The sequence below is a fragment of the Mytilus californianus genome, unplaced genomic scaffold, assembly GCF_021869535.1.
Source record: "Mytilus californianus isolate M0D057914Y unplaced genomic scaffold, xbMytCali1.0.p SCAF_5, whole genome shotgun sequence".
Classification (NCBI taxonomy): domain Eukaryota; kingdom Metazoa; phylum Mollusca; class Bivalvia; order Mytilida; family Mytilidae; genus Mytilus; species Mytilus californianus.
This window is the reverse complement of record NW_026262701.1, coordinates 69,887,277-69,912,863: the sequence shown is the minus strand read 5'-3', so window position 1 is coordinate 69,912,863 and position 25,587 is coordinate 69,887,277. Positions and strand designations below refer to the sequence as shown.

At 32.4% G+C, this 25,587-nt stretch overlaps 1 protein-coding gene across 3 annotated transcripts in view; it reads left to right on the top strand.

Annotated features, from left to right (window-relative positions):
* LOC127701277 (junctophilin-1-like) overlaps positions 1-25,547 on the top strand; it is a 52,081-nt gene extending 26,534 nt beyond the window's left edge. For 2 of the 3 annotated variants that reach the window (XM_052205124.1, XM_052205125.1), the window contains 5 exons: positions 1,789-1,848; positions 4,405-5,206; positions 17,810-17,928; positions 20,881-21,875; positions 24,536-25,547. In XM_052205124.1, coding sequence (XP_052061084.1) covers positions 1,789-1,848; positions 4,405-5,206; positions 17,810-17,928; positions 20,881-21,875; positions 24,536-24,622 — 2,063 coding nt within the window. In that variant the 3' untranslated portion in view covers positions 24,623-25,547. The remainder of the gene's footprint in view (positions 1-1,788; positions 1,849-4,404; positions 5,207-17,809; positions 17,929-20,880; positions 21,876-24,535) is intronic. The other variant, XM_052205126.1, reaches the window with a different exon arrangement.
* Positions 25,548-25,587: the final 40 nt, after the last annotated feature.

Genomic DNA, 25,587 nt, shown 5'->3' with positions numbered 1-25,587 from the left:
ACTAAATAGCGATAATGTGCCTATAGGGAACATACCTATTTCTGCTAAAACTGTTGTGTAGACTACATCTTTGTTTACACCAACAAGATATTTAGCAATTTTTATTTGAAATTTTGATGGCAAAAATGATAAATATCTACATTCAAGACTTTAATTGTCTTTCACTATCATATCAAGTGCCCATATTTCACTGCAATAAAGTAGTATAGGTTTCAAACAACTTTCAAACAGTTTTAAATGTGGATAAATATTAAGGTTATCAGAGAATAAAAGCTTTCTGAGTTTATATGAAAAGTGGTACAAAAATAAAAGTCCAAACGACACCAGGAACAACGGCATATAGCAACTCGAATAATTACAGCGCCCTCTTACGGTCAGTGCCCAACAGAGACTGTAGTGATCGAGTGAGGGGAATATAACCACAGGCAATTGTCTCCGGAAAAGTGCCTGTAACTATAACAACTGGATTATTCGGGTTAGTTTGATGCTATGAAGGGGAATGTTATGAGGCTAATAGAAAAGTGATCATTACGTCCATGACGTCAATTTGCAAATATTTTCGGCTGTATAATTAAGATTGGTGAGACGTATTTAAGTTTAAAGAGACCTCGTAAATAGCTAGGAAAAATTAAACAAACCATTAGAAGAAAAAGAATATTAGCTCGAAAAAACTGCTTCTTACCATTGCACGTCAATGCAGCGAACCATTAGCAATATCCAGGGAGAACTTGTATCAAATTATGTATTTAGAGTCAAGTTCAAGCTTTCGGAAATGACTTCTTACAATCGATTATATACTGAAATTATAAACGAAAACATGACAGAATGCACGTATGGAAAGTTTTAACAGATACACCAGGGTTGTTTTGTCTCGTACACATATTTTTGAGAAACAGCAGTCTGTCGACACGAAACCTTCTATGTTCAAAAATACGAATGGAAACAAGCTTAACAGTAAATCTTCATACCAACGTGTTGTTGTGCACTTTTAATATGATTGAATTTTGGGGGAATTCCCATGAAAACATTTACGTCTTCATGGAATTGCTGTATTTAACAAAAGAGAGCCTGGCATAAGTGTCATTACAATTTGGTGACGATCGAAATCATAAGATTTATATACTTAAGAAATAAAAATTTCTTTAAATAACATGCTTAATCACAAAATACAAACTCATCAATCTAAAACAAAAGACGAAGTTTTGCTTGTCCTAATTGTATCCCTTGATCAATTCAGATACCACATCCGGTCTATTATTTCCACATTCTTAGAATGTTCATTTTACGAAAATTCATATGTGTTAGGTAGATCAGAACCCCCTTATGTCAGTTCAACATTAATATTCAAAAATAAAATGGCGAAAATCACAATAGTAATTTTTATCAAACTCCATACTAATTGCTTTTTAAAATCAAGCTTATTCAAGTAACCATAGAATGTTGTGAATGTGTATGCTATTGCATTTTACTACACAAAACTGTGTATGTTAGTGCATTTTACTACAAAAAATGTGTATGTTAGTGCATTTTACTATACAAAACTTTATTTTCAAGCACCCTCACCTGGCATGCTTCATGCTACGCTTTGATAAGTGTTTTTCCCATCGGTGGAAATGTTTTTTTTTTCAGTCTCGCTCCATATTAAGTTATTATGACCCTCTAAAGTTTGTTTTACACGGAGTTTAATTTTAAACGAATCAACTGTAATGATTTTCTTAAGAATTGAAAATATCATCAAACCCTCAAAATTATTCCAATGTTTTAATTTTTCTTTTATTTTTAATTAAGTTTGGTATCAACAAGGCCTTGGGAATGGTTATGAAGACCAGGTGAACGGTGCTAGCAGTAGTGAGTTTCCCTTTCTTAATTTGCATACTTTTAATGTAATTTGCATACTTTAATGTAATTTGCATACTTTAGTGTAATAACAGTGCTTAGTGTATTAGTGTTACCAACGTCGTTTGTGTTGTTTCTTACGGTATACAAGAACTTACTTTAAAAATTACATAAACTACCCGTCTTCCCTGTATTACACCAGTTGTGATGAGATAACATGAAAGGCATGTTTGTTTGGTTTTAACCTTGCTTGCAGATTTTGTAAGTTTTACGGTTTTGAATTCAAACTACTATATTTAAGCATGTCAAACATTAAACTAGCTATCCCTTTTGATTTCTTTTCGTTTTAGAGTCAAAGATTCATTCAGATCTTATATCTATATTTATTTAGCATTTAGAAGACGAAGTCATAATTTTTACAAAGATAAATATATAATCATGTTCTTTAATATTCATTTTAAAAATATCAGGTCATGGGATGGAGAGACATGTTTGGGCATCACATTAAACTTGTGTTATATGTTATTTTAAGTTCTACAACACGATCAAAGGTTTCAAACTACAATCATTGATTTGTAGTTCTGTTAAACAATTCATTATAACTCTACATAATGAAAGAATCGATTCATACTCGACAATGCCTCGGGGAATATTTTTCTTCATGCAACTACATATCACCGCATTGTTGAATTCGTTATTACACTTGGAAACAAGAATTCCATCAGTGAATAAAAGCTGTGAAAAAGCTTCCGATAAGCTCGATAATCAGTTGTTGACATCTGTACTGCTGAATAATTATGGAACACGATATAGATCTTCCATTTTCGGATCAATCATGACCATTTGTTATCTTATTGATCTTTTTGGTTGATGATCTAATTTAAACAATTTAGGCTAAATTATTCAAAACACATTAGACTAATAAGTCATAAATTGTCAATATAAGTCTTAAGAGGAAAATATATTGTCATTTATATTGATTCTAGCTCTTTGTGTATTTAAAAACGGGGATTACAAACATGCTTAATATAAATGCATACATATATATATAATATATACATATATATATAATATATACATATTTATATATGTAGATATATATAGATGGTATTTTTTAAAGTACATACTCAACAAAACACATTTATTTACATCTATAGTAGTTATATAGAATTCTTGTAGAGCTTAAAAGTTTGAACTGAATTAGAGCAGCTGAACGAAATGAAGCATGAAAAATAGGATGCGTGAACGTAAAATTCAAATAGTACATTATAATAAGTCTTTAGTTTTTTGTCATAATGGATGAAAACTTAAGGTGTTTTCTGTGGTTACTTCCTTGTACATAAATTATACAAATTCATTTCAGTTTATTTTCAGTCTTTATATTTAGTTCTATGAACGAATAACGTGAATAAACGATAACAAATCCATAAGCCAAACTGTTTTTCATTGTTCTTTTGAATAAGACGGGAAAAACTTACAAAGTGAAAGTTGGTAGATATTTTTTCACGGTCCTATCGAATAAAACGGTTAAAATGCTCAAAGTCAAGGAGTTTCGGTCTTTTAAGTACTTGTCTTTATGAATACATGATAGAAACAAATCAAAAAGTCAAAGATTCTTGCCCTACAGAATAAAACGTTCAAAATACACAAAGTCATTTGTTTTGCGATCTTTAACTCGTTTCCGTGCACCGAATATCCCAAAATAACTTTTCGGTGTATATTTACATGTCATACATGTCATATATATATAGTATAAATAAAACGAGAGAAATACCAAAAAAGTAAGGATTATCAGTGTTTAATTCTTTAAATTCCTTGTACATGTGAACGTAAGAAACAGTTAAAAATAAGGCGACAGTAGTTTACCGATTTTCAAATCTGTTAAATCGGTTAGAAAGAGATACATCTAGGTAACAAACAAAAACCCAGAGAATCGCATGAACCCGAACAGAAGCTAAACCGGATGCGTCGATAGAGTAAGCGTCTCCTGCTATGCATGTACTACCCATCATGCAAATATTTACAAACACTGCATTCCCGGCTGGAACACAAATCGTTAAAACATACATTATATAGAAATAAAAAAATGTGGTATGAGTGCCAATGATACAACTCTCCATCAAAGTCACAATGTGTAAAAAGTAAACAATTATAGGTCAAAGTACGGCCTTCAACACGGAGCCTTGGTTCACACCGAACAGCAAGCTATAAAGGACCCAAAAATGACTAGTGTAAAACAATTCAAACAGGAAAACCAACGGTCTAATCTATATAAAAACGAGAAACGAGAAACACTTATGAACCACATCAACAAACGACAACCACTGAACAATTATATCTACCTCAGAATGATTTGGTGTGGCTTAATTGGCCAGGTTATAAGCCTGAAGCTGACTTTGCCTTATAGTTTGTTAGGTTTCTGTTTTTATTTTTAATTTGTTTGTTTGTTTGGTTTTTTTTTCAGTGTTAAACGCTATCCTATTTCAAACAGACAACACTATATCTTGTATAGAAATAATATAATAACTTTAGGAACATAAATTGATATGTTACATTTATATTTGACAGGTACATATCAGGGACAATGGTTAAGAGGCATGAGACACGGTTATGGTGTACGACAAAGTGTCCCCTATGGCCTGGCCTCATATTATCGTCCAAAAGCATTACGAGCTTCATTGACATCCCTACGCAGCGAAAATGAGGATGAAATGGTAGTTAAAAGTCGTGATAAAAAACTTGACGAAAGTCGAGGGGGATTTGTCCTCAAAGCTAAAAGTGATGAAACTCCCCCAGCACGTCGAAAATCAATTTTTGATAAACAGGGCCGCACTAGTTTACGAAAAACACTCATGTCTGGATTAAAACTCAAGAAACAAAAAAGCACCGGAGATATAAACGATTCACCAAAACGTCAAACGGGTTCCGTACGGAGCACGATCAGTAGTATAAGTCATGTTAGTGCAGATTCAACACAATCAGGGATGACAAATGCCTCCATGTATACAGATAGTAATCTTTCTTTTGTTAGTCAAGATGATATTACCGATGTAAACGTCACAGAAACATATATGGGAGAGTGGAAAAATGATAAACGTTCTGGTTTTGGCGTAAGTGAACGATCCGATGGACTACGATACGAAGGAGAGTGGATAAATAATAAAAAATACGGTTACGGAGTGACTACGTTCAAAGATGGCACCAGAGAAGAAGGAAAATATAAAAACAATGTGTTAATATCGTCAGGAAAGAAAAATAAATTATTTTTAATTCGGACTTCCAAATTAAGAGAACGGGTAGACAATGCAGTTTTATCAGCTCAAAGAGCAGCACAGATAGCACTACAAAAAGCTGACATAGCTATTACTAGGTGAGTTATGATAAGCCATAAATACAAAACTAGTTATACCATTTTTTCAAAAGTATGTATTTTTAGCTTGGAAATATTGCCAGCGTCTGGTAAATAGCAGCACCAGAAAGTTCACGTTACAGACATTATTCAATCAAGTATATAAAAGAGAGGCTACGTAAATTCATGCATATTATGCTACTGGGCGGACGATGTCCTCGGGATAAAATGTCCACCAACAGATCTAGAGACATCGTCCCAGTGGTTGTTAAAAACTTTTAAATTAAGATTAAGGATATAATTCGTGAATAAGGAGGTTCTGAGATGCTCCGTTGTACTGGGTCCGATCTTTCACATACACAATTAAGTCACTTGGTTGCGTCATATTGTTAGGCATATTTGGGATCAACAACATATGAGGGTCTGGATGGGGATCCTTCAATTCCAGAGTTACTTCAATTCTGTATTCTTTATCTTTTTTAACCATTTTGTATCTATTCTTTATAACTTTTTTCTTGTATTTTCTATTCTTTATATTTTAGCACTCCATTATTCTCTATTCTTTATATTGTTTGTCCTTTATTCTGCACGTTTTGTCCATTATTCTCTATCCTGGACAAAAGATAGACAAGACTGTCACCTGCAGAAACTTTAAGAATTACCGAATTAGTTTTTTGGTGGGAGGGGAAATCGAGATGCAAGTTATTTTTAATTGTTGACCTCTTTATTGGAGAGTTGTGACTGAAGAAGTCTAGAAGGTATTGGAAAATTATTGCGCATAGAAATACCAATCGTCTTTTCAACAACAATGACTGTGTTTACGTCACAAAAACTAGGAGTACAAACAAATCTGCATGTGCAACTGGAAAAGTCTTAATGTTTGGCCTATAAAATAACAAGGAATCTTAACCAAAAATGTATTTGACTTTCTTTTATCTAGGTGCTTTTAGACTTTCTCAATTGTTTGTTTGTTGGTGTTTAACGCCACCTTGTAGAAACTCGGCCAGGTTTTATTGGTGGAGGAAGCCGGAATACCCGGAGAAAATCACCGACCTTCGGGTAAAAACTGGTAGTCCTTATCAATTAATAGCAGAGTCTAACACACCCCGTCACGAGCGGGTTTCAAACTCACAACCTCAGAATTGAAGAACTTATTCGATCTCTCTGCCACGTACACTGAGGTCCCCTTTCTGAGTTGTACAGTTTTGCCTGTACTCGGTTTAAATGTTGAGATGCAAACACAGCAGTTTTTTGTCCAATTGTTTTGATGAATCTTAACTTATTCACTAAGGTACATTCAGTGTCAAAAGCTCATTATACAACCATCTTTACTACACAAATCAAACTAGAAATAAATTAATACGGGGAGCTAGTCGGGTTCAAATGATTTTAGCACTTTTTCGCCTTCGAAGCTGATGTTAACGTACACCAAATATCATCGAAAGTACATTTTTTTCCTCCATCCACGAAAATTGGTACCCACAAAAATAAATGAATCCACAGAAGTACGTGTTGTGAGTTCAAATGAGAAGCCTATTGCACCACGGTTAGCGCCAATAGTACTGTTATATTTCTTATAAGATGTTGTAGATATATTTTGAAATTTCATTTTGCAGAATAGCGAATCTACTTTGTTATTTTACGTTCATTTGCCAAATGTTCTACTGAGTTTTTTTTAAAGTCGACAATGCATATTCATATTGATTTTTTTAAATTCTTGAAGTTGAATAGATTAGTAACAAAACGGACACGCCGATGTATCAGCAACTGTGCATTTTCAGTAGTACCCTTTCTTTGTACTTAAGCAAAGTGAATGCATATGCTATATATCTCTAGCTCACCTAAACCAAAGTCCATTTGATTTATTGTCCGTCGTCGTCGTAAAATTTTTTAAAAATCTTTTCTGCGAAACAGCCAGGTCAAATTTAACGAAATTTTGTCTGAATGTTTATTAAGGTAAAATAGTTCAAATATATATCTGGAGTTTTGTTCTATCTAAAACATGGCCGTTGTTGCTAAAAATAGGTAATAGGGATACAACTGCAGATTTGGTTTATATCAGAATATACTGAAGCAGCTAGAGCAAAACTGATAAAAAGTTTAAATTATCAACTGGACAAAGGATTTCAAAGAAAAATCAGACAACCCTTTTGGAGTTATTGCCCCTGAATTGTCCATTTTTAGCAATTTTTGAAGGTTTTGGTTTACATCTAAAGATCGAAGTAGTTGAAGCAAAACTGAAATAGGGTAAAATGATCTGCAGGTTAAGGTCTATCTATCGCGCAATTTTCAGAAAATTCATAGATAGAGATAATCTTTATAGTGAGAAAAATTACTGGACAATAAGATCATCTTAAAAGTCACCATGGTAGAGATCGTCATTTGACCCTTATAAAATTTATTCAGTGCCATTGAATGATTTTTTTTATCTTTTTTGGCATTTTGTGCGGAACCTTTAGTATATAGAGAGAAATTCTAAAAAGCGAAAATATTTATCAAAACATGATCTGCAAATAGTCAAGCTGACCTCTTAAAGGAGTTATCATGGTTATTGACTTTGAAAGACGATTTTTACAAATTTTTATCAGTAAATAGCAAAAACTTTCAGCAAAAAAAGAACTGCAAATAATTCAACATTGTCGATATAGTCAATTGGCCCTTTTGGGAGTTATTGCTTTTGAAGGATGACTTTTACCCATTTTTGCTTTTTTTGAAGAAATCATAATTAATACGAGAATAAGAGACAGTAAATAACAGAAAGTTCGACACAATAATTTCAACAAACAAATCTACCTAACCGAAATTGTCAACCGACTCCTTATAGTAGTTATTTCCTCGATATAATGATATTTTTCCTTTTTTCTATTTTTGTCAAAAACTATCGCAGATAGAGAGAAACTTTAAAAGTAAAAATTATCAGCAAAATAAGATCTTAAGGTAAGTCAACATGACCGAAACCGTCAGACTCATTATATGATTTCATGACGATATTTCACTGTTTTTTTTTTTTATTTTTCCGATTATCTAGAAAACTTTCATAGATAGGGAATCAATTGAAATCATCAAAAATTATCATCAATACAAGATCAACAAAAATGCCACTAAATCAGATTTACAAATAAGCAAACATAACTGATTGCAATAAAGGTCAAAAATAATTATCAAAATGCCATATTATTACCAGGTGAGCGATTCAGGATCTTTATAGCCTCATGCTTTTGTTTGGCAATTTTAAAATTGTTACAAGACAACCAAAACTTTTAAAATGCGAAAGACAAATATTGAAAACACATATCTCGACATTATACGGAGTTAGGTTATGCCTTAAATAATTTATATATTCTTTCTGCTATTCTGCACATTCTATAAATCCTTTTGAAGGCCGTAGATAGGTTTTTGTTCGGAAATATTGCACGCACCTTCATTTGTAAACATCAATAAAATATCACCTCGAAAATACAAGGGTTAAGTGGATTTGAATATATGGATTTCAAAAGAAACAAGCACAATTCAATTATATCTGTGAAATATCACACCGGTTATTACATATATTTGAATACTAGAAGATCGGAACGCAGATTTGATATCAGTTTTCGATAGTTAACAAAATACGTAGTCTTTTTTTACTTACAATTTAAAGTAAAGTAGAACTAATAACTTAAAATGGCTTACAATCGATCTAAAAACAGATTTGGTGTTGACTTAATATTTCTTTCAATTTTTCATCTACAGAAGAACACTGTTCTATTGCATTTTTTTCAATTTTCTTCCTATTGGGACTTGTAAGGGTAGAAAGAGGTGCATCAAAACTTGGAACCACACAATTATACGCTAGACATAAGCTGTATGTAAAGTCAATTTTACGAACTTGTGACCTTACAAAAACTCACCAAATATATAATTATAATTTTGTACAGACTCTTGACAGTGACGCTCGAATCCAAAAATTTAAAGGCCAAATAAAGTACGCAGTTGAAGAACATTGAGGCCAAACTTTCCGAAAGATTTTGCTAAATAAAGCTATGTGGTAGAAAATCCTTAGTATTTCGAACAATACAAAGTTTTGTAAACCGTTGATTTATAAGAACTTATTAAAACTTTAGAAGTACAGTGCATCCATCATGACCCTATGAAGGCTGGCTGACATTATAAAATATGTTTCATATTTGTATTAATATGTTATATCAGGTTGCACTTTAATAAAACAATATATATATATAAATATGACAATATCAATGATAATTCATGTCAACGCAGACTTACAAATAGAACTTACGTAATAACAAAATGAAATAATTCCCTATTTTAAAGGTTATTTTATAAAGATTTGTATTTATATTTTTTAAGACTGTTAAATAAATTTTGATAAAAATCAGAAAATTATTAAGTAAGACAATTTCAGTTAAGATAGGAGTCGATTCCTGCAACAAGTGGGGTTCGAACTCGTAACCTCAGATTTGACAGGCTAGTTATCACTATAGAGAAACTGCTTAGACCACTCGGCCACCAAGGCCCCCCACCCCCTCCCCGTCCATTTGGACTTCATGTGTCATATGATTCTGACTGGTTAAACTCCTATGTTTGTCATTTATGACGTCATTTATACCTAGCTCTGATATTTAAACTGACAATAGTATATATGACCTCTCTCTTTGGCATAAAAACTAAAAGTACGCATATTAAAATATTTTCCCCCATACAGTTCATTAATTATTTATTGTCTTTGTCATTCGAAATACTTTAATTCTATCAATTTCTTCGTTAATTTATCTGTATCAGGTATTATGACTTATATATCGGATATGAGTGGTGGTTTGAGCGTTTGAATTGTGTAATTTTAATAAATTCAGTTTGAAATGTGATAAGTTAAGAGGTAAGTGAACACTTGTTTCAAGAGCGGTACCATTCGACATACTAGTAGTACGCTTATTTGAGTTTTAATTTTTAAAGATCTCTTAATTTTTATTTCATTTGTGTTATTTGTTTCTAGTAAAAATAAAATTATGTATGGAATTCTGTTTGCCTGCTTGATTGTTGCTTGACGTCCAGTGGCAAACATATACATTCCGCACAGTCAAAGGTCCTCCCTCAAGTCAAAAGCATGGTATTTAATGCATGTTGACCGTATTTCTGTATTACAGTCAACGTTTTGTCACGATCGTCGAAATACGCGTGCCAAAGGTACATGTTATATTTGAGCGCTTCAAATAATAAGTAATATTCATAATAAATATATATCATTTGAAAATAGAAATTAAAAAAAAAATTAAATATGAAAACAAAAATACTAATATTAAATTTAAAATTCGATTAGGAATTAGATTTACGAAATGACTCCCAAACTTCGGTATGATGTCAGAGAGAGCCGATTTACTTTTAGTTGATAACGATGTCATTCGTAATAACCGAAATAAATGAATTCACTATCAGGGATAATCATATTATCAAAAATTACGAAGAATAAACTATTAGAGCTAATTTCCGAATGCTTGTAGAGAAAGACGTTGGTTGGCTTGTTTGCTTTGTTTGTATAAACGTTTGCTCAAGCTTTGTAATTAAGATTGACATCTGTAAACCATATGAATAGGCGGATTTAAACCTGTATATATTATATTTAGATTTAATTGGACGTTATCCTGGAGGTTAGGAACAAATTACCCCTCTAAATGCAGCAATGATATTGGAGACATCCGCATATGTTAATACAAAGTTTATTTTAAGAGGTCGACCAATAGCAAAAGAGTACAAAGATGTTTGTATCGCTAATAATTAAAACCAATGCGAATCTGTTTCATCGCTTACATTTAAAATCACAAGAAAAGAATTGAAAGTGTCAACAGACGACTTTGATTATGTTCGCTAACTCAAAGTTTTCTTTGACCTGATTTAAATTCAAAGCTTTGATAATGACTACAGATCACAATAACTAGAAAAACCCTAATAATGTCAGAAGACCAAGTTTTCTTGTTCAGAGTTTTCTTTGTCCAAATTTGGAGGGGAAAACCAAAGGCAGTAGAACTTTTCATAAACATTTGCTGTGGTGTTCACATTGATTGATTGTTGGTGTTTTACACCACAGTAGCATTTATTGATACTGAAATCTGCATAGCAGTAACATTTTTTTAACATATATGCTTATGCATGGTTATAACTTGATAAGCAAATGGAACAAAACATATTTAAAATTATTCTATAAAAAAGAAAAGATCCTCAGGTATATGAATGAGATAACAACTATCCATCGAAAGACCTAAGGAAAAAGATGTAAAAACAGAAGGTCATCGTATGGGTCCTTTAAGGTGGTACCAAACACCTTGACTAAAATTAATTTGGATCGTTTAATTTTCATAAAATTTTGACAAAATATTTATTTTGACCCTGTGACAAAAATATTAAAATTTAAAAAAAACTTGAACAACACACTTTATCGGAAAAATTTCTTTGGATATATAGCAGTTTGACAAATACTAATTTTGATCATTTGAGAAGCTTAATATTTCCTTAACAATAAAACTTTCAGCTGATTTTTAAAGCGTTATCTCCCTGTAGTGTTATGTAGCACCTTAAATATGAACAAAATTCATACCGTATAGTAAGCTATAAACGGCGCAGTATAACAAAATGTGAAATTGTACATCAGAGTGAAATAAACAGCACGAGTTACAGTAATAACATTGAAAGAAAAACTATTATGACAGACGGCGACACTGGACTATATGCTTCTGGCTTGAGAAAGGTACAAACACAACGTAGCGGATTGCCTATAAAGGTAGCAGGTGGGTAATCGGATATCTCGGATTTTTATGAAATTTTGCATCACTTTTAGAGCATTCACATGAAGATATATCTGAATATAAGAAACATTTTGTATGCAGCATTTGTACTCCCCAATGTACCAGTATACAAAGCTAAATATCCGGCTAATAGAAGTAAACAGGACTGGCACAGATTCAGCCCCCCTTCCCCTCCACCCCAAGCCACCACCCCTAAACGAAAAAAAATATGTAATAAAGGTAAAATTACTGCCAATGTTGTGTCAAAAAAAGGTCCTCTAATTCCTGATTCTCTAAAGCGTGCACTCCCCCTAAACATCAAATCGTGGACCCGCGCCTGGTACACACGCGCAGGTTAATATAAAATAAATCAATAATTTGACTTATCATAGTTAATCTCCAGGTCATTGTTATTGACTGTCAACTGGTAACTGCATGGAGTTGTAAGGGGTAACTTTGAAATTTATTGGTGAGAAGATGTCTAAAACTTTCTGTCAGATATATTTTTCTGATGTTTCTCAACACGTGATTTTTCTGTATCTTTGCACAAATAAATAATTAACCCTAAGATGTTAATCAATAATTTTCATGTCCATTTCATGACATACTACCAGTATTTCCCAGTTTTGTGACAGCTTTCTTGTTGAAAGCTGGTATTCGATATTAAATCGCTTTATAAACATAACAACTTTACTGCCGTTGCCGACCTAATTGCTTTAGAAATGTGTCGTCGTAATTGAAATTTTGTATTGAGCTTTTGCTTCCACCTGCTATGGAGGATTTTGAAGTTAATTACCAGGATGTTTTCTCCAAATAATCGATTAATTCTTCTGCAAACGTCTGCTTTTATTTACTAATAAGTCATCCCGATAAACATTGCTTTTACTAGTCTATTCTGCTGCAGTCATTGAAGAGCTAAAGACTTATTTATTTTGTTCATGTTTTAAGTTAAAATACAACCAAGGATGAGTTGCGACTGCAATTTGATTGTTTTTTCTTCGATTTTCCTTTGCCTTTTCACATTTTTATTTTGCACTTAATAGCTTTTCTTCAATCACGTTTGGGCTAAGCTGAAAATGTTGTTACAAGACACAAAAGACAGGTGTAGTGGTGGAAAATGAACTTAATTAACTAGGTCTTTTTAAGAGCTAGACTTTTATAAAACATTACAGGAAAACTTGAAAGATAGTTATGTCATCGTATTCAGGCAGATTTGAAGTTCATCTAGTATATTTAAATGCTATCCTTGATTCTTACTTAAATCGAATATTCTATTATGAGGCTCTGGATGGGGTTTACATAATAGGGAATATTTGGCAATATGTACAGAAAATCAACCAAAAAATAAAGAATAGAGAATAATGGGGTGCAATAATATTAAGAATAAAGAATAATAGGCAAAAAGTATAAAGAAAAGAGAAAAATGACAAAAACATTTAAAGAATACAGAAATACAGGACCCCTCATCCAGACTCTCTCTTATGGGAGTTTTATCATAAGATATCACAATACTTGAAGAACTTGAGCAATTTATTTTTCTTTGATGTATATCAACAATAATAAGAGATTCAATCATTTCAATGTTTTCACAGTTAAAAGTGGAACCACACAGAGATAGGAATAAAATTGAATGATATTTCTGTCTGTATCACTTCAAAAAGTGCAAAAAAGTAGATACAGGGTAAATGTCGGAGACAGCAAACAAGAACTATAACTTATTTCATAATTTAAAAAAACACAAAACGGTTTTTAAACAATTGAAAACTGTTCAAACAATTATGTAACTTTATAGGGATCGTCTGCGCGAGTTTGGATAACTAGTGAATGTAGTCAGTCATCAGAACAGTCTTCGGGAGATCCCGAAGAGGTCCGGTCACCCTGTTCTCAAGATTTGTGTTTAATAGAAATAAAAAGATGTGGTATGAGTGCCAATGAGACAACTCTTCATTAAAGTCACAATGTGTAAAAAGTAAACAATTATAGGTCAAAGTACGGCCTTCAACACGGAGCCTTGGCTCACACCGAACAGCAAGCTATAAAGGGCCCCAAAATGACTAGTTTAAAACAATTCAAACAGGAAAACCAACTGTCTAATCTATATAAAAAACGAGAAACGAGAAACACGTAAGAACCACAGCAACAAACGACAACCACAAGAACATTCAAAGTTTATAAGTTTTGGCTGCCTCCTTATTTTTTTGTTGGTCCCTACACGGCCCCTTCTTTTCTTCTTTGGAAAAACCCTGGATCTCCACTGATATCAAATATAATAGACGATTTTAATACGATTTCAACAACTGATAAAATACATAACCTTGAATGTAATTATATGGTTGGGTTAAACTAATAAAACTAATGGTTTATATTCTCCATTTTATCTTGGTCAGTGGAACAACTATAAGATAATGCCGTATCTATGAATGATTTACACTTCAACGTGTTTAATCTGAAGACAATGTAATCATACCGCATAACAAAAGATACCAACTTCTTCCATGCCGTGTATAACAATAGATAGCATCAGCTACTATACTTCTAAATAGATTTAACATGCAAATAAAAAAAGTGTCATTAATACATGTAGTGGAAAATACTACATTTTATCTTTGTATTATCATGTTACATGGTAGTTCTAAGAATTTCTCGAATACCTGACTAAAAGAAGTTTTGTCCTATAATTATACGATCTACTATACAAATGAGGAAGAATTTATAATCACATGCAATATATATGTATACTATACGAATGTTGTCGTTCGGTATCTTAATTATTTTACTATGAACGAAAGGTGATGGTCAATTTTTTAAACTTCAAAGTTTAATCTGATGACCACTTGATAGTCCGAATCAAAGTTATGTTTATTTCGTGAAAGCAAAGACAACATCTTGGACGTCCAAAAGATTTATATAGAAAGGATGCATTAGTTGACAGTCTGTTTGAAGTATTTCATGACTAAATTGAATATATGAAGTCGCGCGTCTGTATTCGATCACTCACATGAGCTAAACTCCATAACAAATCAAAAACAGTTCTTATACATACAACTATTAACATATTATTCAAATTGCTAGTTATAAATTAAAACAAGTCATTATAAAAAATTTCCCATCAGTCAACACAAGTCTGTGTCCACACTTGCTGTAAAGAAAATTCAAAATTATAAGAATTTTTCATTCATATGTTTGCACAGATAAAATAAACTTCAAATAATTGATGATTGATAAAGTGAATTTTCAATCGTTCTTTACAATTACTTTTAACGATATATGTAACAAATGCACCAGATCGCAGAATGTGTCTACTGATAATACAAGGAAGGATGTTCTTGGCGCGATCTAGCATCTGCGATAAATATCAATAGTTTTCATCAGTAATTACTCACTTATCCTCTGTTTATATATGGAAAATCAGATAACACAAGTGTTTTATCATCATGATACGGAGAGAATGACCCGTAAATTTACTTGAGTAAAATCTTCACTAGTAATCATTCTATAATACTCAGCGAGACCATTATTCGGCAAATCGAGCTGGTTTTTAAGTTAATAAACCCGTTTGTAATATTAATTATTGTTTCAATCACTTTAATCACATCACTAATATCCAAAGGCCACTAGCCGGATAGAGTTAGCAGAATCCTAGAGTTGACAGTTTACGTTGAAATCACCCTGGCTGTTCCATATAAAAATAGGGAGAATGCTTGTAAAATGCGACATCTATCCACCAGAGACCAAGGAACAATGACGCAAACAACCACAAGCTCTTCAATGACGAGCAAAACCAATATCAAAAACCCATTCCTTATACAGCAAATCAAATACGTTTTGTTACATTGGCAAACACTTTAGCATGTCTGTACCATATACAAATTACAATCACGATTTCTGACATTTTAATCGGTTTTCGAAGTTAATTAAACATTTTCTAAATTTTTCCGTTTCTAAAGTTATTGTGTATTGTTTGCTTATGTAATGTAAAAAGCTTTATTTATATGATTGTATTTAGTTATATAAGTGCATTTTTCAAGATCTTCCTCTCAGAATATCAAATTTAGACAAATGTTTTTGTACACTTCATAGTTGCTCGGTGGTGTTATTTTTCTGTGTAGTGTTTTGTAGACTTTGGTTGGTCGTTTGTCGTTTTTCGTCAGGGTGTTGTCAGTGTTGGTTTTTTTTTACTTATGATTTTTAATTCGTCGTTTTTAGTATCTTCTGTCTCTTTTTATGCCCCACCTACGATAGTAGTGGGGGCATTATGTTTTCTGGGATGTGCGCCCGTTCGTCCGTTCGTCCGTCCGTCCGTCTGTCCCGCTTCAGGTTAAAGTTTAAAGTTTTTGGTCAAGGTAGTTTTTGATGAAGTTGTAATGCCAAATTAGAGTTTTGACCCCAACTCCACGGTCCACATAACATAGAAAATGATAGTGGGAGTGGGGCATCCGTGTACTATGGACACATTCTTTTTTAATGTCTATGATATGCCCTTTTTATCCGTTCTGCTAATCAAGTCTTGAAAAATATAATGCTTATTGTTATATTTTACGATCATAAGTATCATCCAGATATTGTACAAATAGAAAGTAAAGTATACAAATCCACGTCTCCATTTTTAATACATTCAAATTACTGTTAACGAACATAGTCTGGATTGTACTCACTACGAACCAGGAAAAGAAGATCGGCTTATCTTCGCTTTTCCTTTGGACTCTAAAGCTTGCACAAATGAAATTGATATTCTCCAACAATGTACGTATATTGTAATATGTCAACCCAGTACCATTTCCGTTAGTGTCGTAGAAACGTGTCAAAATATTTCCAAGATAAACATGTCATACTCAATATCAACTGTATAAAGGTTTCGTAATTAACACAACATCTAATAATATGCTTAATTCTGTGGTAACAGTTTTCAATGACGCAAATTATAGCAGGAATAATTCCATTATGTTTGTTGGTGGGTGATGACCGGCCACAGTCACTAATGACCCACTATTCAATTGCGATCATTATGTAAAAAAATATTTCCATTTGTTTTAATGATATTCGAATTTTGATTAATAACGAGAAAATTCAATATGAAGAAAATTATGTAAGCAGTAAAAAAGAAAGAAATATATCTGAATGTGTACAAAATCGACTTTGTTTTGATTAATATTTAAGGAATAACTGTAATATTTTTTCTGTCTATGAAGAAATAACATCAAAAATGTGATGCACACTGAATAACCCGCGTAGCGGGTTATTTTAAAGTGTGCATCACATTTTTTATGTTATTTCGAATAGACAGATAAAATATTACAGTTATTTCTTATAATTTAATTCTAAATTCCATTTTAAACCGGAGTAAACAATGAAAAAACATTGATGACGTCACGGTCACATGACTAAATTATGTCTATGAGCTGATAAGCAAAACAACGTCAGCCAATCAGCAAACGCGTTACATCCAAAATTAAATTATATTAAATTAAATGTTACAAACAGGTTGTGCATGTAAAAAGACGTATAACATTTTCTGTGCTTGAAGTAACGAAAGCAAATATGAAAGAAGAAACGAGTGGACTGAAAGAATATTTCCGCTTTAATGTAACCAAACCGCCAAACATTAAACATTTTAAATTGTATTCGTATTTAAGGAAACATGTTGAGCAGTTAACCTTATCGCAAAAAAAAAAAAAACAGAAAGAATTACATATGAATTTATGGGGAAACACGTGTTCATCAAATTCAAATCGAAAGTAAAATAAATTAGTAAAGGTATTTTATAGCACAAACATTTGTCCATGAACCAACCTTATATTGTTGTTTTTTTTCATTCAGTTAACATGCCAATAAACTGTCTATTTTTTTTCAGAATGGCTAATGCTCGGGCAAAGTCAGAACAGGCAGATCAGGCGGCACTGAAAGCAGACCAGGATTCGGATATCGCCAGAATTAAAGCCAAGGAATATGCACCGGAATTCCATCAACCAGGTATATTACAGAATTAAATGGTAGTTTCAAGCGGAAGGAGATATGTTATGATCTTAAATTTACTATATTCGTTCATACCTTTAAAGTACATACACATTCGAGAAAATCATAGGTTTTTTTCCTCAAAAATACAAATAAAAAATAAACGAAAATTAAAACAAGATTTATAAATTTTATTCGTCCGATGCGCTTTTCTGGATTTACCTTCATCGCGAACGCCCAAAGACGAATAATCGACGACAAACATCAAAGACTGACAATTTTTCTACCACTAGAGAGCGTTAGTCACAAGTTAATTGCATTTTAAAACCTTTGAAATAGTACTACAACTTGTTAAAATTAGAAGTTTTGTTATTTATCGACAGGTAAACTTTTGCATGTACAGTACTTGTAATGCAATGTAATTCACTTGTTACAGGAAAACTCGTTTGCTGTTATCAAGCTTCAAAATTTAGAAATAACATAAATATTTCCTGACATCTGCAAAATATTAGTCACCGGGCTTTCACGTAAATGCAACAGCGATTAAGAAAGTCGAATATCGGCAATTTTAATGCAAAAGCGATTAAGAAAGTCGATTATCGACAATTTTAATGCAACAGCGATTAAGAAAGTCGATTATCGGTAATTTTAAGGTCCTTTGATGTTTATATATCTTGTGTTAAATTGTTACTTTTCTTTAGATTCAACTTACTTTTCTTTAGAATATTATTGAATGTTTCGAGGTATTCATTATTTTCTTTAATTTTGTAGACCCTTTTCTCTATTATTTGTCCATTATTCTTTTTTCTTTATATTCTAGCACCCCATCATTCTCTATTCATATTTTTTGGCCCATTTTCTTTTTTATTCAATATTTTTTGGCCCATTTTCTTTTTTATTCAATATTTTTTGTTCAATTTTCTGTATTCTGTAAATTCCATGCAAACAGACCCTCATGTTTCGTAATGTAGGTACTAATGTGTATCGTTATAATAGATTTGAGATGCATATCAGACGGATAAATATAGGCTAAAGTCACATATAAATTCACCCATAACGTACGTTTTACATCCCTCTTTTAATTTACTGCAATACAGGGTCTGAATTTTCTCTCGTCTACATTTGTTTTTAAAACGCCCATGGGCATCAAAACTATAAAAAGTAAATGCAAAGAGAATGTATGAACATGCCTGTTTATGTGACTATTGAATTCGAAAATCAAAAAGTACTATAATCTATGAAATGAATGGCTTCAGATATTCACATGGCATAAGTCTATCAGATATCAACTATTATCTCTTCTGAGGAAATTTCACTTCTGAAAATATATTTAAGATTAATGGATCGTTATGAAATATTATATAATACGTACTACTTTCGGGTCTTCAAATCTGTTGCACTAAATAAATGCAAAGAAAAACTGCGGGAAAACTGACAAACTTGCTCATTTTTTAGATTTGTCAAACCACATTCAGATATGAGAAACAGCCTAACCGAAAAAGATATTTTCCAAGAATATGTCGTACATAAGAATATAGGTGCGAGTCATATATCTTTTTTGAGAAATGGCTGCTGCTCAATATAATTTTTAAAAGCTGATTATAAAATGGTGTAGTTTGTAGATTAAATATGTCATATTTCATATTAGTTGTGCCACTCTACGTAACAACAGTTTTGTTTTGTTGAAATTAACTCCATTTTATGTGATATAAACTATACTAGCTGAGCAAACAACACAACAGACAATGACGTCAAAATGCTCATGTTTAGGATACTAATTCTTAAAACGACAAACAGGCATCAAGACATAGTTAATTCGGACATGTCTAAGTGACCCAATGAATGATAACTGGTTAAGAATGCTAACACTATCCGTGTTTCGAAATCCACAGAAATGATAACAGCCAAACTTTATCTGTTATCAGGGTTGACCATGCCATATGCTGATTGTTGATACTGGAGTTGTTGTTCACTTTCCTAATCTATCGATAAGAATTAATTAAGAATTTACATGTTAAATATCTTATTCGTACCGAATTAGTTTTCGACTGAAACAGAATTTGCGACTAGCGGTTTCATTTTTTCCTATCATTTATATATTCACCTTTTTTGTGAAGGATTTGAAAAAAGGTAAAATACGATTTTTATTTTACTGACAAAAAAAATCTAGACTTGTAGAAAACATGAGTCTGATAATGTTCTCGGACCTCGGCTTTGATGTTTACAACTTATCCTTAAAAGTTTTCTCTTTATCAAAATTCTTGTGCAGTCCATCCGTTTATATTGTCCTATTCATACATTATCGTCTGCTATGATACGATCTTTATGTACCCTATGATCATGACTGTGGTGTGAATGTTTGTATTGTGTCACGTCGAGTAAGTACGTGTACACTGGTGTCGGGGGAAAATTCTGATAGTTTATGTCGATTTCTTTGTCTGTTCTCTCCCCTAACGTTGCCTTGTAAGTGCCCTTTGCTATCACCCCCTAAACACATATGCAGAGTTTTTGACATCGAGCAAAGAATTAGTTAAGCTCAAGTTGTTAATATATGAGAATCGTCTTAAAACTTATATTGGGGTGTGACTTTTATCTCCGTGTTGAATACTTCACTTTCATTTTAAGACAATTTGCTTTGTCAAGTATACTTGTATGGATTTTGTATCACGGAGGAGGGTCTGGATGGGGTTAACAGAATAGAGAATAATGGAGGAAAAGTGCAGAATGATAAAAAAAGATAAAGAAAAGAGAAAAATGGGAAAATTAAATAAAGAATAGAGAAAAATGGTATAATAAAGGACCCCATCCAGACCCTCATGAAGTCAAACATCATACTTGTATCCTTCATTTAATTTTGATATGTGAAATTATCTACTGATTGTTGACAAAACTATCTACTGACTGTTGACAAAACGTTTATGTGCAAAATAATCGTTCATTATTTTATTTTTTACTTATTTTTTTATTTAGGAACAGATATTATAAAGAAAAAAATGGAGGAAAACGGTGGAGCTGGAAATGAGGAATACGATTTCAGTCATTTGAAAGGAGTATCAAATCACAATCCTCATGGACGTTCACAGTCTATGCTTGTTAGAAAAGGAAACGTCGATGAAGATCACATCGATTCCACTCTATCTGGAGGTCTACTTTCATCACCGGAAGACAGTCCTGTTCATCATCCACATTCAGAACAAAATCATTTAAATTCTTTGAGCCTTCTTTCTCCTAATCCATTGAGTACTAGCAGCAGTAGTAAAGATAACATTAACATACCAAATCATTCACCGCGAAACCGTAGTCCATCATTGAAAATTAGACGTTATAGCTTTCTTGCCGGATCCCGACGTGGTCGAGGAATTAGTGAAATATTTAATTCCACAATTTTAAATGATCATTTTGATCAATATTCTGCTCAGAGAGACGACAGTGGATTGGGTCGGGATTTATTAGACGATAAATACCGAGCCAATCATATAGGGGATCCTTCGCCAGATTCTGGTGTGTCCGAATCAATGGACGAAGATGCTAAAAACAAATCTCTGCAAAGGAGAAGAACTATGCCTTGCATTGTAAAAGAAGATGATGACGCCAAACAAACTGTCCGTGAGAACCATACTGCAGTCAGCAGTGATAACATTGCTGGAAAAAATCCGGAAACTTATGTGATAGAAAACGGTATTCGGAAGCGAATCAAAGGAATTCAGAACAAAATAAATCCAAGTGCATCCCGAGGAAATCTTCAAAATGCGTTCCTAATAGAAAGCGAAAGACAGCTTAGATCTGGAAAACATGGCAGTCTTCCCGATATCCATACTGTCCAGACGACAAATGAAATCAAACCTATGTCCAGGGAAGAAGCTTATCAACTTGGCACTGCACGTCGAGATGAATTACGTCGTCTTCAGGAATTAGCTGAAAGACGAAGACAGGGTGATGTTGGGGTGATCCTTGGTGATCTTAAGGTAATTTAACATTTTCTGCTGCCTGTTAAGTTTTGATTTGATAAGCCAATTAAATTTAAGTTCAAATTCGAATTCAAATGCTACTACTTTTGTTTCATATACACGTAAATCAAGAAGATTTGTGACTAATATAATCCAGATATAAAAAATAAGGTAAACACAACAGATAAATACCTTTATTATTAATAACACCATTTCATTATGAGCTGAAATCATTATATACAATATATAATTGGTTTGGTTAATCTTGTCGCCAGAGTCTTTATTCAAGGTCTTTTATTGTTAATATTCGGTGTTGAAGCGGAAGCAATTGAGATGTATGACAAATGCATACAATCTGATTCTTTATTAAATAATGGTTTAATACAGGGATAATTTATGTTTGGTTTACAGCTGTGTAGCTATTGTGGAACCCCTTTAGGAAAAGTTAAAAAAAAAAAAGAAAACTGTTCGACTCCGAGATTATCATTGTATACACATATACAAATAAAAGACCTCCCAAGATGATAGAGGAGTTCTGAAAACACGATCCATGTTAACAATTATGAATTATAAATCCAATTTAAGTTATGTCTAAACGATAAACGTCTTCATTTTTATGCCCCAGCCGTAGCGAAGGGGGCATTAAGTTTTACCCTTGTCCGTCTGTACGTCCGTCCGTCACTTATACTGTTCTTCAGTTATGCCCCTTTACAAATGAAAAAAATGCTGAATTTTTCGTTTCCGTTTTCGAACTAAAGTTTGTCCCAACCAAATGTTATGAAACTATACACAATACGTATTACAACAAAACTCAGACCAAGTACAAATTTAGGTAGCATAACTTTTACCGTTCTTCAGTTATGTCCCTTTATAACTTTATATGATATGCAAGCGGGTGCATCATCTGTGTCCCATGGACACATTCTCGATTTATTCTAAAAACTGGTTTTATCTCTATATAAGGTATGAAAGAATGCTTTAAAAAAACCCGCCCACACAAATTAAATGATATGCTGGAGACAAAATTATTTGATAGATTTAAAGAAGAGAGAACACATATAAGCAATATTCCCGAAATTAGCGCGCGCGTGCGTGAGTGTTTGATCATAAATACGAAACAAGGAAGAATAAATCCGGAGAATTAACCATCTTAGGACATAACAAGTTATGGATTGCGAACTGTTTCTTTTTGTGTCAATATTATCAAAACAAAAGAACAAACAAATGACAAAACAAACGGCAAAACAAAACACAAAACAAATGGCAAGACAAACCTCAAAACAAACGGCAAAACAAACAGTGACATAAAAAAGCAACCGGAATGGAGGTAACGACAGGAGCAATAACCCCATAGCTCTCGAAGGTGAGAAAATACTATGTATTTATCTCACAATCTACTTTTCAGAGATGGAAAAGGTTGCAAGTGTTAGGGTTTCTTCATTAATCATCATGTATTTTTCACCTGTCTCCTCAACTTTTTAATTCATTTTTTTTTAAATCAGTACTTAATATGAAGGTACTATAGAATTCATTTAATGTTTAAGGTCGAAGTGAACATGATTTTTTTGTTATTTTGCTTTAAAGAAATCATCCAACCCTTAAACATTGTTTGCTTAGTTTCGTAGCTTTTGATAGAAAACTAATCATTACAACAGCTGGAAGAATATATATGAATATGTAAACTTATGGTATAACAGTTGATTGGTTGTTAATTTGTTCTTTTTCACAAAGAAAAAAGAAAATCTATTGAAGCGATAATTTTCGGTGTGTACTAAGTGTAACTTTTTTTTTTAAATCAATGGAGTCGAAATAATATTCGATAAAATTTTCATATAATATCTTAACATGTAAATTTTCAAGTTCAAATATCATATTTGAAGTCACTTCAACTTCATCAACCGAAAAAGAAGCTAAATTAATGAATTTGCTCTTTGACTTTAGGGCATGGTATTCTGTAAGATCCATTAAAAAAAATTGAGTAAGATAAACATTTTGAAATAAAAATATATAAAAAGGAAAGATTTTCATAATGAAGAATTTCTTTTTTGAAATTTGTCATTTCAGTACTTACACAATTCGTAATCATTCGAAAACTCAAATCATATTTTTCGTTTGTTAAAGGGAGTTAATTGAAGTAATTCTTTGTAGTAAAGCTATACAGACATTTCGTTTAGACAAGACAAACCTTTAAGCTTTACTTTATTAAATAAGAAAATATTTAATTTCTAGAACATGAGACCATGTCCACATAATATTTTCTTCACATGTAAATTAAAACTGACGATGTTATTTTTTGATAAATGGAGTGTAGGCTGTCAGTATTTTCTATACATCTCTTCGCTAAAATGTAAAGATTTCTTATCCTATTATTAAATTATATACAGCGAAATGTTCTGATTTGTGCAATGCATTAAAAATTAAAAAAACAAAATAATTCAGCAGCTTACTCGATATGACCAGAAAGTATTTTGAGTTATGCCGCTTAGTTCGAATATCTTATTTATTTACCAAAAAAATATGCTGATACTTGATATTGGTGCTGTCAGTATATTTTTACGAAATTTTTACATTTTCCTATTGAGGTTGTATTTTTTGCCATTTTAGCATGACATGACTTGAATGTAAATGATCTGTAAATAAAACTGCCGTAAACTTTAGGATTTGTTTTCTTATTTCAGGACTTCGTGCAGCATCGCCAATTGTTGGTGTTAGTCATCGCTTTAAATCTAAGTTTAGCTACCATGTTCTTTAACATCATGTCTTGATGACCATTTAACATAGCTACCATGGGAACCAACTACTGCCATGTTCTTGCGGAAATGACGTGGAAGCGGTGTTTACGGACCCGGATGTGAACAAGGGAGACGACAAGTAATGATACCCCACTGACAAGACGAAGATAGTTGTTAAGATTGGGACAATTTGTCTTTGGAAGTCATAAGAGAATTTTATAATCATCAGATACTTAAATGCCAATTCCAGTCTACCTATCAGCATCTTGTTTTTTGATCTGGTACCAAACCAGAAGCACCATTTTGTACAACATGTCCTTATATCATTCCCCTAACAATGGAGTTGCGCCAATGTTGATTTTTGGAACCTCCAATTTTTAGTCGAGGATCATGTTTTTTCATTCCTAGGGGATTCTGAGATTTTAATTGTGGTATAAATGGTTGATGCGTGTTTGCGTCTCTGTTTGTATTTATTTATATTAGTTAATTTATTTTAGAAAAGTGCCAGTTGAATGTAATTTTGTTTTCCACAAAATGTGGTCTTTTTGTGATTCACATTTATTTCTTGTTCAATGATATAATAGATATTTATTACTTTTATTTATAAATTTGTTGAGAAAGTAAGAAAATTTACAAAGTAGTTATGAATGAAGTTATGAAAGATTTGATCGGATATTTACAAATACACAGAATATCAATCACGTGACTTTGTTAATAGGAAGAGCTTAAATTGTTTGTTTCATTTTTGTTGAGTTACACGTTTGAACGTCATACAATCATGTGACCACTTACCATGACGTCATAAACAAAGGAATTGACCAACTTGTTAGAAGGATTCAGTGTGAAGTCCGTTAAGTCTTTCAGCTCTGTTTAATAGTTGACCTTTGACCCGCGGTTGTAGAGGAATGTTGTGTATAATACCATTATTTATGAAAATAATATACATTACCTATTTCCACTTGTGTTATTGTGTCTTTATTATAGAATTATGTTTAGCT